Source organism: Mycteria americana, chromosome 6 (genome assembly GCF_035582795.1).
Source record: "Mycteria americana isolate JAX WOST 10 ecotype Jacksonville Zoo and Gardens chromosome 6, USCA_MyAme_1.0, whole genome shotgun sequence".
NCBI lineage: Eukaryota > Metazoa > Chordata > Aves > Ciconiiformes > Ciconiidae > Mycteria > Mycteria americana.
This window is the reverse complement of record NC_134370.1, coordinates 10,416,197-10,433,288: the sequence shown is the minus strand read 5'-3', so window position 1 is coordinate 10,433,288 and position 17,092 is coordinate 10,416,197. Positions and strand designations below refer to the sequence as shown.

General features: G+C 36.7%; 1 protein-coding gene across 4 annotated transcripts in view; it reads left to right on the top strand.

Moving 5' to 3' along the window:
- Window positions 1-13,908, top strand: part of NHLRC2 (NHL repeat containing 2) — a 39,713-nt gene extending 25,805 nt beyond the window's left edge. For 2 of the 4 annotated variants that reach the window (XM_075504505.1, XM_075504501.1), the window contains 4 exons: window positions 33-155; window positions 1,229-1,438; window positions 2,576-2,801; window positions 5,666-13,908. In XM_075504505.1, coding sequence (XP_075360620.1) covers window positions 33-155; window positions 1,229-1,438; window positions 2,576-2,801; window positions 5,666-5,931 — 825 coding nt within the window. In that variant the 3' untranslated portion in view covers window positions 5,932-13,908. The remainder of the gene's footprint in view (window positions 1-32; window positions 156-1,228; window positions 1,439-2,575; window positions 2,802-5,665) is intronic. The other 2 variants (XM_075504503.1, XM_075504504.1) reach the window with 2 other exon arrangements.
- Window positions 13,909-17,092: the final 3,184 nt, after the last annotated feature.

Below are 17,092 nucleotides of genomic sequence, written 5' to 3'. Positions count from 1 at the left end.
AAATGTATTAATTTAATAAAATACTTTTTCAGAATTTGTTTGCCTTTGGTGATGTGGATGGAGCGGGCATAAATGCAAAGCTGCAGCATCCCTTAGGAGTAACATGGGACAAGAAAAGAAAACTACTCTATGTGGCAGATTCCTATAATCATAAGGTAAGCATATAGTAGCTTGTTATATAAAGGCTTTGCAATTTTTACTACTATGAAGTATTGTTTTAGGAACAGACAATGATTGCGCTTGGTTCGGTTAAGCTGAAGAAACAAATGATACGAGTTCCTTTGTGGGTTCCTTTTCCTTCCTTCCTTCCCTTATGGGTCCTTCTCTTTACCATTGTTTTGCTGTCACAGGCTGCTGTGTTGGTATGATGGTCCCTTGGGGAAGTTGAATTTAAGTGCCAAGTGACAGTTCAGACTGAAGACCTTTTCCTTATATCTTCCCGAAGATGCTGAACTAGAGCAAAAGAGCTAGGAGTGCTTAGTCAGGAATACTGAGGTTTGATAAAACTGGGAGAACAAGAGGATTTGCTTTTCCCTTAAAAAAGCCACCCAAGGTTTGAGAAGAAGTATTGTGGGTTGCCTCCATGGAACTCTGAGATAAGAAAGATTGTTTTGCGTGATTGTTCTCATGTGATGTTGTATAAACTTTCATGTCTAGAAGGTTGTTAACTGTACATTGATTTAATGCATTAAAACAAAAGTAATTTGTTTTAATTTGAAGAATAAAGTGTATAACACTAAATGCTTATTGAAATTTATGTGGCAAATGAAATTTTGTTTCAGGTATTGTGTAAAACTTTTTTGCTATTACTTTAAGAAAAAAAACCTCATCTGTTTTTAGAGAAAAAATGACATAGAAGTTAGCCTGCCAGTTTTGTTATGCTCTTACTATTCTGCAAATGTTTCCAGAAAGGCAACAAACATTAGAAAAACAAGCCATTCAGCATACTTTTATACCAGAGCATAGGTGCCTTCAGAATTATGAAAGAGAACACTGAATGAAGACCAAAGGAAGAAGTAAAGTCCAGCAGGGAATGGCAGGGAGTGGGGAGATGGGAGATGTCATTTGGTAAAGTATGATAACTTGGCTTCTAGGACGCACACTTGGTATCTAAGGTACTCAAAGTTAGTGCTGGCTTCTGAAAACCTGGGGCATAAGATAATGCAGAACTTCTAAATCCTGGTGGGTTTTTTTCAGAGAAGTTTTTTTGTGTCTTTGTTTATCTTAGATTAAGGTTGTAGATCCCAAGATGAAGAACTGTGCTACCCTGGCAGGCACAGGAGAAGCAAGCAATGTTATTGGTTCCAGCTTTACCCAGTCAACTTTTAATGAACCGGGAGGTTTGTGTGTTGAAGAAAATGGCCGCTTGATGTATGTTGCAGACACAAATAATCATCAGATTAAAGTGCTGGATTTGGACACAAAAATTCTTTCCATGGCAAGTAATACTTATTAAACAGGCTGATAGTGGTGTTTCTTGATATAAATTACTATTACAGACTTTGGCAAGTGGTATAAAAATCATATAGCTAATAAACTTTTTGGGTACAGTAGCTATATTCACAGAATGTTTTGTGATGATCTGGCAAATAAACATTGCCTGTTAGAACAGTTGTTGAAAGCTTTAGTCTTTGGAAAGGCAACTTTTGCATGAAAACGGAAAGTGATGATCCTCTAGAAAAGAACAATACAGAAACATGAGTTATTAAAAAATACAGCCCAGTTTTTCAGTATGAAAAGCATTTCATGAGCACTTCCCGGCTCCCTTTGTAACAAGTGGAAGTTGAAATAGTTTACCAAGTCCTGTAATTAAGCCACAAGAGGTGATTTTGGGAGGTCAGTGACTTAAACCGGGATACGTAGTGGGCGTCCAAGTTGTCAACTCAAAACCACTGTCATCATTGAGCACTGCTGTATTTGCTTATAAACATGAAGGCAAAACAAATTTGTGCTCCTGTCCATCTTTCAATGGCACTATGTCTTAACGTTTTCATATGTATATGCATGTATATATGACATAATGGTCCAACTGTCATCTTGTATGTTTCTTGCATTTAATAGTACACAATCTTAATGTGCGTTTAAATTTTCATATCATATAACATGTTGGTGGCTTTTCTGGGAAATTATCTTTTACTTTACTGTGCAGTCTGCATGGTTAAAATCTTGGATTTTATTACCGAAGCATGCGGTTTACCACCAGATTAGAAGAAAATACCTATAAATGTTATTTAAAGTAAAAATATAATGCAACTGTTAAAATTTTAAATTAAAGGATACTCTAAGTAGTGGATCCTCTAAAGTAGTTGTGGATTTTATGATTTCAATAGAAAATATTATTTTTATTTGGATTGATCAGTTTTATCTTTTTCATTTAAAAAAATAATTTTGTCCTTCCCTTTTTCTTTGTCACTGTAGTATTGTTGCACTGTCAGAAAGTTTTAGTCCAATAGCCATATTATCATATGTTAGTTTTCCTAGTCCATATCAGCTTTGAAACTGTGATTGTATTGTGAAAGCCTATTTGCTTTCAGTACAAATGAAAATAAATACTTTGTTTGATTTCTACTGATAGTTGCCTATCCTGAATCCAGAAGCATGCGATGTTCCAGATAACCTGCCTGTGCAAAAGGATAAAATAGCAAACCTTCCAAAACTGCCTAAATCTGCACCAAACGTTCAACTTCCTTCACTAACTGTAGCTCCTGGCCAGACAATTCAGTTTTTGTTAAAGTTGACTCTTCCTCCAGATTCAAAACTGAATGAAGAAGCACCCAATTCCTGGTTTATCACAGCAGAAGGTAAAGTGCCTGTGTTGTTTTATCAGTTGAACGGGAGTAGGTAAGATACAAAGTGAGTTATATCATGACATGCCTGTAATACAAGGGATCTCAGTCTGATGAATCAAAATGTCCCTCCCAGTCCTGTGTTCCCGTTTGACCTTGTGATGCAATACATGTTATTTAGAGTTGATACATTTAACATTTGGAGCGGGAAGATTAAAAAAACCCACCTGATAGGCTGCTTTTTGCTTGAATTAATACATGCTGCTTTTTTTTTTTTTTTTTTTTTTTTTTAAACTTTCTTGGAACAAGCTGCCACTGAGGCTTGCAAAGGTACTGATCCCAGAACTGTCAAGCTTTTTGATCCTTAGATGCTTGCCCTCTCCACTGTCTCTATGAACAGCTTATCTGAGCCCTACCATCTGTTTCTGGGAGAAAGCTCACCATGAAGCTGAAGCATATTCCTGAAAGAGATTCCTTTTTTCTTCTTTTGTCTCTTCCAAAAAGTATTTGAGGTGCATTTATATCTAACTACTTGGAACCTACTTTGTTATAATTAATATTTGCGTATTTCTGCTTGAATATTTCTATAATAAGGCACACTTTCTTATGTAAGAGGTAAATTATGGTATGTCAAGGAAGCAGAAATGATTGGCGTTTCTTGCAAGTTCTGTTGCTGACTTCCTGTGTGACCTTGGACAACTCTTTCAGTCACTATGTACCTTGGTTACTGTGAAATGGGAATATTATTATTATATTGGAATATTGGAAATATTATTTCATCTTGTGGCAGTTTGCTGAGCCTAAATTAATCTCTCTCAACTCTCAAATATTCTAAAAGAGCACATGGAACGTGTTCACATGGTGTGTGACTGGAGTGGTTTAATTCTAGTCATCGTTACCATCCTTACACTGGAGATTACTATGCCCATAACATGACTGGTAGAATAGACCGTGTGAATGTTCCCTAAAATTCTCTTCAGTACAAAAATAGCAAGGTTATCTGAAACGCTTTTTTGCACAGGACGACCATTGGTGGATGTTTGGAGACAGAGCTTTCCAGTGGTCTAGCTGTACCCAAAAGGGAGAACCTCTCCGTGGCCTTGGAAGTACTTATATGAAAGCCAGTACACAAAACAACCCATACTTTTTCACATTCTTTGTGTATTGAAACAGTTTTGCCTGGTTATTGAGTTACTCAGATGTGACTCATTTGCTTTAAGTTCAATACGTTTACGTTCTAGGAGAAAATTTTTTGTCTCACTGGAATGTCAATTCTTCTAAAAAGTATCCTATAATAGGTGCTATGTGCCTAAGTAAAACCATAAACTAGTGTCCTTGAAGGTGAAGGGAGGACACTTAGCATTCAGACTGTGTGAGAAATTTCTGAACTTTATAAAACATGTTTTCTGTTAGACTCTAGGCACCCTAAAGTAAATGATGCATGGTACAGAGAGCTGTTACCTCTTGGAGGAAGTGAACAAGATACCCTCTAAACCAGTATAGAGCAGAGGACAGCTTAACTGACTGTTTAATGAGTTGATGAACAGTTTTTAAAAAAAAGACATTAGAATGTAATTGTCTTTAGTTTCTATGTCAAGTTTTGCTGTTGAAATTGCATCATTTGCACCTACAATAGATTTTTGAAAGCAATAGAGAGAGCATTTATATTTCAGTTATGTTCACTCAGTGGTTGCACTGCATTGGAAAACATTTATGTTTAGAAATGCTGCTAGATTTTAAAATTCTACTAATTTTTAGTAATTGTTCTCTGGCTGAATTTACATGCCATATTGGCTTTTACAATGATAAATACTTGTTAATAGTTATTCCTGCTTGTAGATGCAGTTAAACTGATTTGAAAGTAAACATCTCCTCATCTTTTGACTCGTCTTTTGTTGGCCAGCTTTCAAAGTGTCCATGTGGTAGCTTAATTAAATGGATTGCTTTTAAAAGCAGTCAAATACTGTACAGGCACTGCAATTTGTTTATATGCCTCATGATTTAAAGTAGTTTCTCATCCCAGTTTGTGCTTTTGGAGCCCAAATAGACTATTTCCAGGAGAGTCGGCACACTTTTTGGCCTACAGAATCTCCAAATATTGTTGAAGTAAAGATATACGTGACAGCTTCAAGGGTTAGTAAAATTGGAGAATGTAAGCAACCTAAACTCAACAAGTCATTTCAAGCTTATACATTCTAGAGCCAACTTTTAGGTATTTTCTGAAAAATGCCAAAAAGAGCACTTCATCCATCTCACTTACAGTAAAATACAGAGTACAATGCAATGAGCTAGGTACATTTATTTTGCGGTTAATTTTTCAGTTCACATACTCTTAAATACTTAAATAAATGTGAAACTCAAGTTCTGTTGTAACAGTCAGCCTGAACATTGCTAAATTGAAGCAACCCACTTGTAAAACCAACACTTCTCTTTGGAAATGCCATAATTTACCTGTGTTTTTATGCATTTATGGCAGATACCTTACCTGGAGTATTAGACCTCTGATACAAATATATAGCAGCCCATTAATTTAAGGAGTTTTGCTTGCATATCTCAGAATAAATTTTAATATCCTCTTAAGAGTGTATAGGCCAAATTGCAGATCCATTGCATTTAAATAAGATGTACTGTATATATACCTGTAGTTCTGAAGCAAAGCTATGGATCTCTCCATCTTTAAATGACTGCTAAAGAAGCATTTGTAAATTACTTTTCCTCTTTTTTTTTGTCCATGACTGGAAAAATCAGGAAGGAAATTTCCCCTAATGTTGCATATGGAAAGAATGTCCATGTTGTCCTATAGGTAAAATTAGTGTTTTCTGTAGGTTTCAGACATGGTGTTAAATATCCTAAAGATAAAACTTGTTCTTCTTTTACAGGTAATACCTGGTTGCTTCAAGGACAGTGTCTGTCTGGAGAAATAAAGGATGTTTCCTGTCAAACTGTCATTCCCTTTCAGTTACCCAGGAGCTGTCTGTCAACTGAAGCTATCCTTGTTGTCAAAGCGTGCCTTTACTATTGCAGCAAAGGTAGCAGTGCCTGTATGATGAAAGGAATCTCATTCAGTCAGCCTTTACAGATAGCTAGTACAAACCAAGGCAGCTTGACTCAAGTTGAACTGATATATGCGTTTTTAACCAACTAACCCACAGCCAGCTAATTTAATACTTTATTTTACTATCCACCATTTCTGTAGGAGAACAGCTTTTCTCCGTTGTTCATTTTCCTGGAGCTTATGACAAAGCTAAGAAATAATATACTTGGTAAGCTGTAGGGAAGTCTACTTCATTTTAACATGAAAATTTATCATCACAACCTCATGTTTTTTCATTACAGTAGCAGCAATAATACTGTAATACTGTAGACTCTGTTGCCAATTGTGAATATATTGGATGTATGCCATTCTAAGCAATGAGCAACAATTTTTAGAGTCCTTTTGAAAGAGCTGGTGTTACTTTGTGATGTTACTGTAAGAAGTTCTTTGCACTGTACATAATGTTAGAATAGCTAGATCATTTTGGACTAACAGTTACAAACTTCTTTTGTGCCCTTATTAAATTTTAATAGAATGTCAAAAAGAATAGTTTCTTTCTCTAGGCTGTAAAAGAACTATCTTGCTTATTTTTCTGTAATGGCATTTATGACACATGTATTTTGAAAATACATCTTAAACTAGGTGCAGCTCTGATTTTATGCAAAGTGAGTGTTTTGCTTAACTAGATATGACCGCCTTATATGAAGAGCATAGTTTCATGGAAGAATTTCTGTGAAAGGAAGTGTTCAAGTTCCTACAGAAGAATTTCATGCTGATTTCTTACAAAGAATGTGCCTCTCTCTAATCTGTATATATATAAAGAAAAAAAACTCAAAAACCATGCCGGAGTTTTTCTGATACATACCAATTTACATTTTATAGTAAGTGGTACATAATGGTTGAATATCTAAATGGCAAAAATTAGATGTCAACCATTTCACGCAGGATGAATCACTTTTCTACTTTTATGATTTCTTTGTAAAGACAGTGGCCACTGAACCAGAACTATATATTTAATAATGGATTATTTGCATTCATATTTAGAGGTTCTGAGCTTTTGTTAGAAAACTGGTAACCTAATCTTTGAGTAAGGTGCTTTAAAACTGTATTACAAAATCCTGCCTTTGGTGGCTAAGTGTTTTGCAAGTAAAATTCCTTCAATTTGCCATAGTAAGTAACAGGAATACAGGAGGGGGTGCAAGTTTTTTACTGGAACTGGAAGAGTTTCCACAGTGCTTAAGTGGTAATTGGATTAGACTCTGTGCTCTGGTCGTGAGAATCAGTTCTGAGAAGATGGTTTTGTTTTAAGTTTGAAGATAGTATTTTCACCTATATTATAAAGTATAGTAGTGAAATAGTTTTTATATAGTCTTTTCTAAAACAATCACCATTGTTCCTGACACCTGTCAGTAAATCCCCAGTATGATTTGTTGTTGCTCTTTCTTACTTAAAGACTGGCTGAAATGTTGGTCATGAACCCGAGAGGCTTTTGTTTTAAGGGAACCATATGGACTGGTGTGGTTTTTCCTTCCATTGAAATGCCAGTCTATCTGCAAGTTCTCTGTAGTACCAGAAATGGTTATTATCTCACCTGTCAGCAAGGCAAGGGCTGAACTATTATTTTTCTTGTGTTTGTTTTTTAAGCAACTTTTGTAATTCAGTGTTTCAGCTCCTTTGGGTGAGCCTCTCAATTCTCACATGCCATTTTGAAGAAGGAGGAAGTTTTGCTACTTTGTTCACAGATTGCAAATGCTATTGGAAGGATGAAGGTAAAGAAACTGATTTGGGCATTTCCCATTTTTTACACTTCAGTACAACTCTTTCAGAATTTTTTGTTTGTTTAACTTTGGATAGTAGCCAGGAAACCTTAGATCAGCTTCCAGCTAGCCCACAGATTTTCTGTTGCTTACTGAAAAAAACAAGCATTCGTTTCAGAAGTTCAGAATAACGAACCAAACTGTTACAGTTGTCTTGAACATACAATTCAGCAGATGGATTTTTTTTCTCTCATTTTCAACTAGAATGACATTATATTTGTCTGTTTCAGTTGGATGAGATCATCAAATTCTGCCTGTATTCCAGTATTTAAAAAGAAAAAAAAAGTCAACAAATCTGTTTTCTTATTGACACTTTTTAATTAATGCATTGCTGAAGGGGAAAGACTGTGTATCCTAACTTTATTTTATAGTGTGTAATGTTTAAATATAGTATTGTAGATATGTTTTCTATCTAAATGTGCATATATAAATGTGTGTTTGAGTGTCATATCCTTTTTGTTTTCAAGTTTCAACTTTTAGTCACTGTATGTAGACACACTCAGAACCACTATAAGCTTATTGGGAAAGGGTGATAGTAGGTAGTAGGAAAACTGTGGCATAAGCATCAAGCTAAGTCCAGGAACAAACTGTAAAGGACTTTTAAATATTTAGTTGCAGCCAAGTTTTAAACAATTGTATTTCAAGGAAAACAGTTTCAGCTTTACTAGTGGAGAACAGGAATATATCTGTTTGAACCAGTTTTTTCTTTGTCTTTTAAGTCCACGTCTTGTGGCAGATGACTGAATTTTATATAAACTAGGGGAGTGGGGGTGGTATACTATATCCATGCTGCTATTACTCTTTCTACAAAGCCTCAGAGCATTCCTTGCTACTGCACTGTAATGGCTTTATGCTAAAGAAGAGGCAGAAGATGTGACACCATCTCAAAAAGACACACAACCCACTATTTACAAAGAAAATCTGTATATCCCAAACTGCCTTCCCCCTGAATCCAGTAAGTCGCAAATCGTTTTAGGCAATAACCCCTTTAGTTTGCAAGGGAGAACTGCTTTTCCTGACTCATCTTAGTGGGTTTCACACAGGGACAGTGCTCTAATTGTTCTCCTTCATCATCTTAGGAGCAACTGATTCTCAATGCGCTCCAGTTCTCGCTGATGAGGTTACTGGGGTTCTTCTGCTCCTTGCTCACTCAGTCTGTGTGTTCACTGTGATTGGCCTTTAATCATATAGCCTAACGCTGTGTTTTGTTTGTCCAAGGAATAGCATACACATTCCCGGAGTCACTCCTTCTGTTTCACTTGTGGTATACAGAGTTTCGAATGTTCTATAATTAGAACAACATGGTTTTTAAAAGCTTATGATGTTTAGGGATACTATTTCCATTGCTTCCTCTAGGGTTTACAAGATGCTCTTACAGTAAAGCAACAAGTGCCATAAAGGTAACCAGACAGGCAAACAGAATAGCATGTACAAGCTACAGAAATTTATTTCAGTTAAGTACCAGAAAGCATCTTCAAAATATGATTCAGAAAAATAGAAAATGTTACTACTGTGTCTCAGTACTGAAAAATCAGATATATTGATGACTGCTATCTCTTTGGTATGGTAATTTTGTTTATTAGTGTTTCCTGATATAAAAATTCTGAGCAGATTGGTATGGCTCAGCACTCCCAGATTTGTATCTTACGGTAAAAGTATGTAATTCAAGGCCTTTTCAAAACATGTCTTTCTACTGACTTTAATAGGTTTTGCATCAGAACTTAATAAACTAATAAATTACTATAGCAAATCTCTAAAGAATATTGGTCATGGTTGTATAGTATAATGGAAACAAGTTCAGTGGCATTTGCAGTTTAGTTCTAGTGTTTGCTTTCCTGGAACAGCTTTTGGTTTTGAATGAATTTATTAATAGTTCCATGAGATGTTTTTAGAAATTTTATTTAATTACAGTACAATATTCTTCATTAGACTAGGAAAAAGATAATGTGGTTTCGAAGAGGGAGCGTAATGTATTTTAATAGCTTTTTCATGTTGTTTGAATTCAGTAGTAACTTTCTGTAGTTTGTTCCCTTCTGTTGAAGGAAGAGGAGGAATGCTGACTCTGTAAACCTATTGATGGGCACATATTTTAGGCATACACCTTTAGCTGATTCCTTTTTGTGTTAGATTCTCACATGTCATTTTGGGCTTTTCTACTGGATGCACTTCTTCATAGTTTGTGTTTTTCTTCTCCTGTCTTACAGTTGTAGAGCATTATGTTCGTGTAATGGTGTGGTAATGTCATGATACAAAGCAAGTACAGACCGCATGAGTACTACATGAGAAAGTAGTTTTATAGCATCATGTGAATGCCTTATCTTCTTAGCCAGAGAAAAGGGGCACATGGCTTCCAGTACATTGTATATATTCTTAATGCACTTTTTTTATTCCAGTGGGCAAATCTTGTAGCTCAAACCATAGGTAAAACTGGTTTTTGTGAGAACGTCAAGAAAAAACATATTCCTTATCTCTTGCTCAGAGGAGGGGGATGATCAGAATGAAGTTACTTTCCTTCTTGTGCAGGGGCATGTCCTTCTGTTCCTTTAATTATTGACTATTTATTTTAGCAAAGAGAGTTGTATTATCAACCACAAATTCTCTTGAATTTTTGATTCCTAACAAGGTTTTCTGCATACATGGAAGCTTTAAATGTCTGACTTCATAGAGTTATGAGTGATATATGTAGTTGAAAATGGCTTATAGTTTAGCAGACAATAGCAGAGATTTATGTACATTCTTATGATCTGTAATTTTTTAAAATCACTGTTATTCATTAAGACTTACCTCAGACACATTGCAGCTGAACTCCCACAGAAGCATGTTCATAAACTGTGTATTGCAACTCTTGCAAGTAAGTAAGTTTTCTTGCTTGTATAATGTGCAAGAGATGCTGTGACACTTTGTGCATATGTGTCCTCCAAGCTGCAGTTGTGCTGCCTGAGGAGAATTTACCATGCACAGCAGCTTATCAACCACCCACGGTAACTCTCCACTCAAATCTGCCAGCTCAGTTGTTCATATAGTCAATTAAAATTACTGATTTATGTTAGCAAAGATTTAGTATTTAGAATTAATCATTATAATTTTCATTGAAATCAGTTTGTCAGGGATTAGAGGAGCTTCTCTGTCCCAAGCAGGGGAAGTATAAGAATGGTGACAATTAGTTGGAGACAGTTGCAAATGTGAGACCTGGTTATTTTTTAATTAAACCAGCACATCTGCCTTTGTATTCTACAACAGATCATTAATTTAGAAATTGTATTTCTAATATTTTACATTCCACTCTGTTCATGTAACCAAATTTGACTACTGTCTTCCATCAGAAGCAGCTGTTCTTACATTTTATAGTTTTTGTACTATTATATGTAAAATCACTTACTTTCGTTAAGGATTAGGATTCATTCTGGTTAAGGATTCAGCACACCTACAGTTGAGTTTCCAAGTTTATCTTGGTTTCTTTGTCATAATATTATGGGGGGTTTTAGTTAGGTTTTTGGGTCTATCTTTTCCTCCTGTAGTTTCCCCAAGAATGAAATGCAGCCAGTATCTTGTTGCCACGGAGGGATCCAAGTAGAGTAATTCCCTCCACCAGCTCCTTGCCCCTCCCCTGCTTTAGCAAGTGCAATAGGGCTGTCCCATATAAAGGTAACATTACCTGGCAGCTCACTCCAAAAGGGTGCAAATGAGGTGAGGATTTCAGGATGAGTTCCACCATGACACTAATCCTCAAAACGGACAGACCTAGTGCATACTGGCTTTCTGGGGTTTCCTACTTCCTAGGTCTACATCTCTTTACGGCCTATAAAATCTTGCTCCATAAAGAAGGTAGGAATTTTGCCCTTACTATTCCTGCAAAAATCTTCAGTTAATTGATTCATTAGTACTCTTTATCTTAAGATAATCTGGTAATAATTACTGGAATCTAGGACCCATCTGGACCCTCCCCCAATGCTTCTAGGTAGCATTAGAGTAGGATTATGTCCTCAGGTCAACTTCATCAAGCTTTACACTGATGCAGCTACCATCAAAATTTTTACCTTTACCTCTGGCCCTGTCCACTGAGGTCCTGAAGTTGTTTCTAGCTCTCCCAGAGCATCCTGTCAAACTTGGGCAGCCTATGCAGGGATTTTGATGGCTTTTAGTTTCCGGAAACTTTGATACTATAGATTAAATACTTTGGCTATTAGGTGATTTGAAAGATAGCTCAGTTTGCTATCTTGTTGCAGATTGTGCTTAATTATTTTCAGAGGGTAACACATTTTTGTCGCAGCTGGAAAACTAGAAACCTTGGATATAAGTCAAGGAGTGTTTGTGCAGCTATAATTACTTATTGCTTAGTGTACCTCTTTGTTGGTCCATTGCTTTCAAGTGTACAAGAGAACTGTTCGTCCAATTGCAGGCCCTAGGGCTACGCAACAGAATTGCAAGTATTCTTCAAGTCTTGCCTAGTTCCTTTGAAACATCAACAATTTTGAGCTAAAGAAATCCCACTTGTAAAAATCTGTTCATAAGTCTACCTTAATGTCATGCTCTGTACTCAGCATGCCTCAGAAGAACAGTATTCCACGCTATATTTTCCCCCTTTTGACTAAGTATTTAGAAACTCAACCCATCTGGCCATTGTCAGACTTCATAGAAAGCAAGATAACAATTCCCAATTTGATTTTACATTCATGTTTTTTAAAAATAAGAGCTTGTTTTTCAAGCTTTTGATTAAACTGAAATACCTGGTTTTGAACCATCCATTCAAAGAATCTGTCCTGAGAGTTGCCTATATCAGATGACTGGCTTCCAGATTTTAAAAATTTGGAATTGATAGTAAAGTGGAGGAACAGAATTGCTAAATGTTTTATATTTTGAATGTTTAACTTCAAAGCTATCCAATTTCACTTTTAAAGGAGAATTAGTGCAATTAAAACTTTCTCTTCTGTAAATCATTACCATTAGTGTACCATTAGTCATTGTATCATTAAAGCCTGTGATGGATCTGTGTGATTTTATAAAGAAATTAATAAAGAAAAATAAGGTAGTTGTAAAACTGCGACTGGATGAAATCCAGGTGCTCCAAGGTTAGCGGCAAATATCTTTAGGGGCAGTAGTTCAGCCCAATGTGACAGAAATTCTGCATTTTCATTACATCATGATGGCTGAAGGAAAAAATCAGTGCCTTCCATAACAATACTTGAAAGTGTATCTTTACAGAAGCGCTGGAGTACTGATTGCAGTAAGGTATTTGACCTTCATGGTTTGCAAGTTTCAGGGGTTTTTAATTCTCTACTAATTCTGAAACTGTGAAGAGTTTTCCTTCTCCTTTATGTTTTTGAATTATGTTGAAATTAAGGTGCTTTTTCTTCAAGCTACTCTTCTTACAAAGTACTTTAAAATGTTTTTTCTCAATCTTGTGAAACTATTGTACCTCTTTTGTACACTTCAGAACAAACTTGGCAAGGAGATTTCAAACATCTTGCTGAAATTGTAATATGAGTGATTTGGAAGGCAAAACATTAATTGATCTAAAAGAGCGAGGGTGATGCTTCTTGGTATTTCAGGGGTGGATGGTTGGTCTTTGGTTTGGTTTAGTTTGTTTTTTTTCCCTGTTCTACAGATCAGCAATGATTCTTTAAATGGCAGAAGGTTGTGTGTTAGAGGCAGCTAGAAAGGGTCAGGTTCTCTCACTGTGAAATCATATAACTTCATTTAGGTTGTGATGCTGGGATGTCTAAAAATCCCAGCAGTATAATACTAGTGAAGAAAGTCACATTTGAGCACTTAACACCTTAATAAATGTCTCCATATGGTTTAAGGGGAAAGACGGGGATTTTTTTTCTTCCTTAAGAACTTCAGTGTTGCTTTGTGGACATTGGAATATTTTTTGTCTGCTCTTTGAGATACTAAACCTCTGTTTTTCCATTACATGCAATGCAAAGCTTTTCAAGTATCTGAACATTTAAAAGATGTGGTTTATGTTTGTTGCTACAAAATATGCGAAGAATTAAAACTGAAGGCGCTTCATCTACATCTGATGTAGATTGTGTAAATTCTTCACATACAGCATTGCCTAATAGCGTTCTTAACAATATTCATGGATTATGATCCTTTTTAAATAAAAGGTAAATGTCCTGTAATATTATGAAGAACAAATAAATACACTGTAGAAGAAATGTCAGCCTTGGATATCAAGTCAACAAATAAACAGTGATTAAAAGAATGTATTCTTTCTCCTGTGAAACCTCTTTCTCCTTGTAAAGCTTTTTCATGGAAAAATAAACATTAAAAATTTTATCTTTTCTTTCAAGGCTGGGTTTGTCTGTCAGTCTTTACGTGAACATAGATGTGGAAGTTATGAAATGCGTCTGCCGTGAGGGGTTACAGCTTGATTAAAATTCTTTAATTAACAAGTAATATTTGTTTCACACTGCCTTTCCCACAGGGCTCTGCAGTCGTGGGTGTCAGCCAGCCATTCAGTGACCTGAGGGTTGGTAAAACTGTGCAGTCCCCCAGATTCAATGTTACGCAGTGGTCTGGAAACGAGAAATCTGGTTTTATTGCATTTCTGCACGTAAGAGAGCTGAGAAATGGGGTACTGCATGAGTCATAGGCTGACTGTTTTGTAGCCTTCAGTTTATTGCAGGGATCCCAGAGCAAGCTTAGCTACTGGAGCAGATCTCGCTGCATTGAGCTCCGCTTCGAAGCACTGTTTGTTAGCCGTATTACTGTGGCTGAACTGTGCCACAGTTTGCAGTATGTCGGTGCCTGTTTAATAATTATGGTTGAACCATATTTTAACAGCAGCTTCTAAAAAAAATATAATTGTTTTGTTATAATTGTTTTACTTGGATAACAGTTTTGCAGCTTTGACCAAGAACATATGGATACGGAGTACTAATACCAGCTTCTTGTGTGCATCAATACAACTGAGGACCGATACCAACGTACCTACGAAGATAATCCCTTATTTGTGCTGCTCATCATGTTTGTATTGATACAATGATTTATCATTAATGAAGGCATCATATGCCAAAAATTCTGGCATGTTTACTATAGGTGAGCCCCAGCAATAGTAAGTGTAACTGTTGAATTTTTTTCCCCTTGCTAAAGATTATTCCTCATGACTATTCATCTATTCAAATATTTAAAACATTTATACATACTACTTATAAAACTCAGCTAACTTTCTTTGATTTCCATCCAGATTAAATATATTCAGCTTAGCCTGATGCAATAAGTCTGAATTTGACAAACATTCAAACAAATTTATTTGCCATTTCTGTGTTTTGTTATAAAGTGCATCTAAAGCTTCTGCCAAGCCTAACTCAGCTAGCTTAGGCAGGGTCGTGTCATCTCTCAGCATCTTGGTGAGCGTTTGCCTCGGATCATAAAGCTGAAAGTTTACTTGCTTTCAGTCGTCATCTCCGAAATGACACCTTCACCCGCAACTTTATCTGAGTATTCTTAAAACAATAAGCCTGTATGTACACAGACTTGTACATTCGATGTGCAAACAAATCTATGATGCTTGTGTGTATAATGGCATTTGTGTGACTGAGCTGGACTTGTGCATTTTGCCAGAACCCAGGGAGGCACTGCCCAGTAGAGGTATCTGTGGTCACAAAGTCGCTGCTCTAGGAAACAATTAATTAGGTTGTTTCCAAAGGCGAGGGAAAGGAGCCTTTCATGTGAAATTCACTAACGGGGCCAAGATATTTTCTTGTTATTGCAAGGGATTCTGCAATCTCCTGCCAAGAGGAACTTATCCAGAGATCGGGTAGATGGGGCTTTAAAAGGCTTCTCTCCCTGCCCTGTCCCCATCTGATGTAGTTTCCTGTGGCTGTTCAAAATCATGACCCTGCTGCCTCATCTGAATTTTATCTTTTCTGCCTGTCACCCTGGTATTTTGTGCACACAATCCCACCAGAAACTGAAAATGGTACCTGATGGCTATTTTATGTGCCGCTGTGTGTAGCAAAATTCTACCCTTGCTGTAACTGGGCTTTCTGGAGCTGGTTTGTTCTCCTTTGCCCTCTTCCTTAAGCACAGAAATCAAAGCAGAGGCGAGAATTTCAGCCTCAAGTGTAAAAGAATAGCTTCCCAAAATATTGCTACAGCAGCACGTGTTGTTTCTTTCATTTTTTGGAAAATCATTAGCAAGTTTTAACCCTTAGTTAAATCTCTCCATATTTTTCCTATGTCAGGTATTGCTTTAAGCAGAGTATGTGGGCTTACCAGTGCTCAGAGCTCCTAACAACAGGCTGTAAACAGTGGGTATATTTTCCAAACGCTGAACAAAGCTGCAATATTAAGGAGTAGTTAGATATTAACGAAGAGGTTGCTTCAGTAAAACCGAGTATTTAGTCAAGTTTACCCCTGTGCTATATGTTCACTTGTGAATTCCATCCACCGTGGAACTGCAATGTTATTTTTGATCTTTGAAGCTATCATTGCAATTGCTGTCCTTGAGAACTGAAAAGTTGTTCTAAGGCCGTCTATTTACTAACGAGAAGGCAGGTTTAATGTCTTCTTTGTACAGCGGGGCTCGGGAAAGCAGATCACTTCCCTCGCGAAGGTCTGAACCCTGTGTCTGAGATGACGGCACGTGAGCGTGATGTGTTTTAAGCAGAGCAAAGCAGAGTCGGCAGTTTCACGGTCAGCAGCGAGCGCAAGCAGTCGTTACATCAAGGCCTCTGCACTTTCCCTCCCTCCTTACGCACACCGACACACTCACGACTTGACTAAAGCTGTGTTGTTTTCCAAGTTGTTATCTGGGGTTGATAACTAAAATACAGAGATCATTAAGAATGAGAGATGTAACTTTTTCAGAATCTTAATACATTCAGCAAGTGGAATCACAGGAGATAATATAAAATTGAAATGCACCAAGCAGTGCGTAGGAGCATCGATGCCTAAATGGCTGTTAAATCCAAGGGAAATTTGCTGGGGGCTACTGAGAAACCCGTCATGTAAATTTTTGTCTCCTTTATGCAGCTGAGTGAAGAAGATGGATTTAATTAGCATTTTTGCCATGCTCTTAGCAGTGGAAGTGCTATAAAGTGCTGCTGTTATCGCAGACTTGAATCAAAGGAGGTGCGTGTGGCAGAACTTCTTAGACTGTATGAGGAAGGTGCAGAGATTGTACTGGGACGCTCAGAAACGGAGTCCCTAGTAAAGAGTGACAAAATTTGCCTCTCAAATTCACTGGTAAGTGTAAAATGAAACATTTGCTGAATCATAACAGGATTAGTTATGAATTTAAACTAGCAGGGTTTTTAATTTACTTGAGGGTGTGAACAGAACGATTCTCTTTCCAATAGGCTTAAGTTACATGGAAATGCATGCAATACAGGAAAAATACAGAACTTTACCAAGAGAAGTGTTAATCCTTTCCTTTATCAAGCAATCCTGCCGATTACAGACAAGCATTAGAACTTCTGCATTCGTTCAGATTTCAGCATCTCACT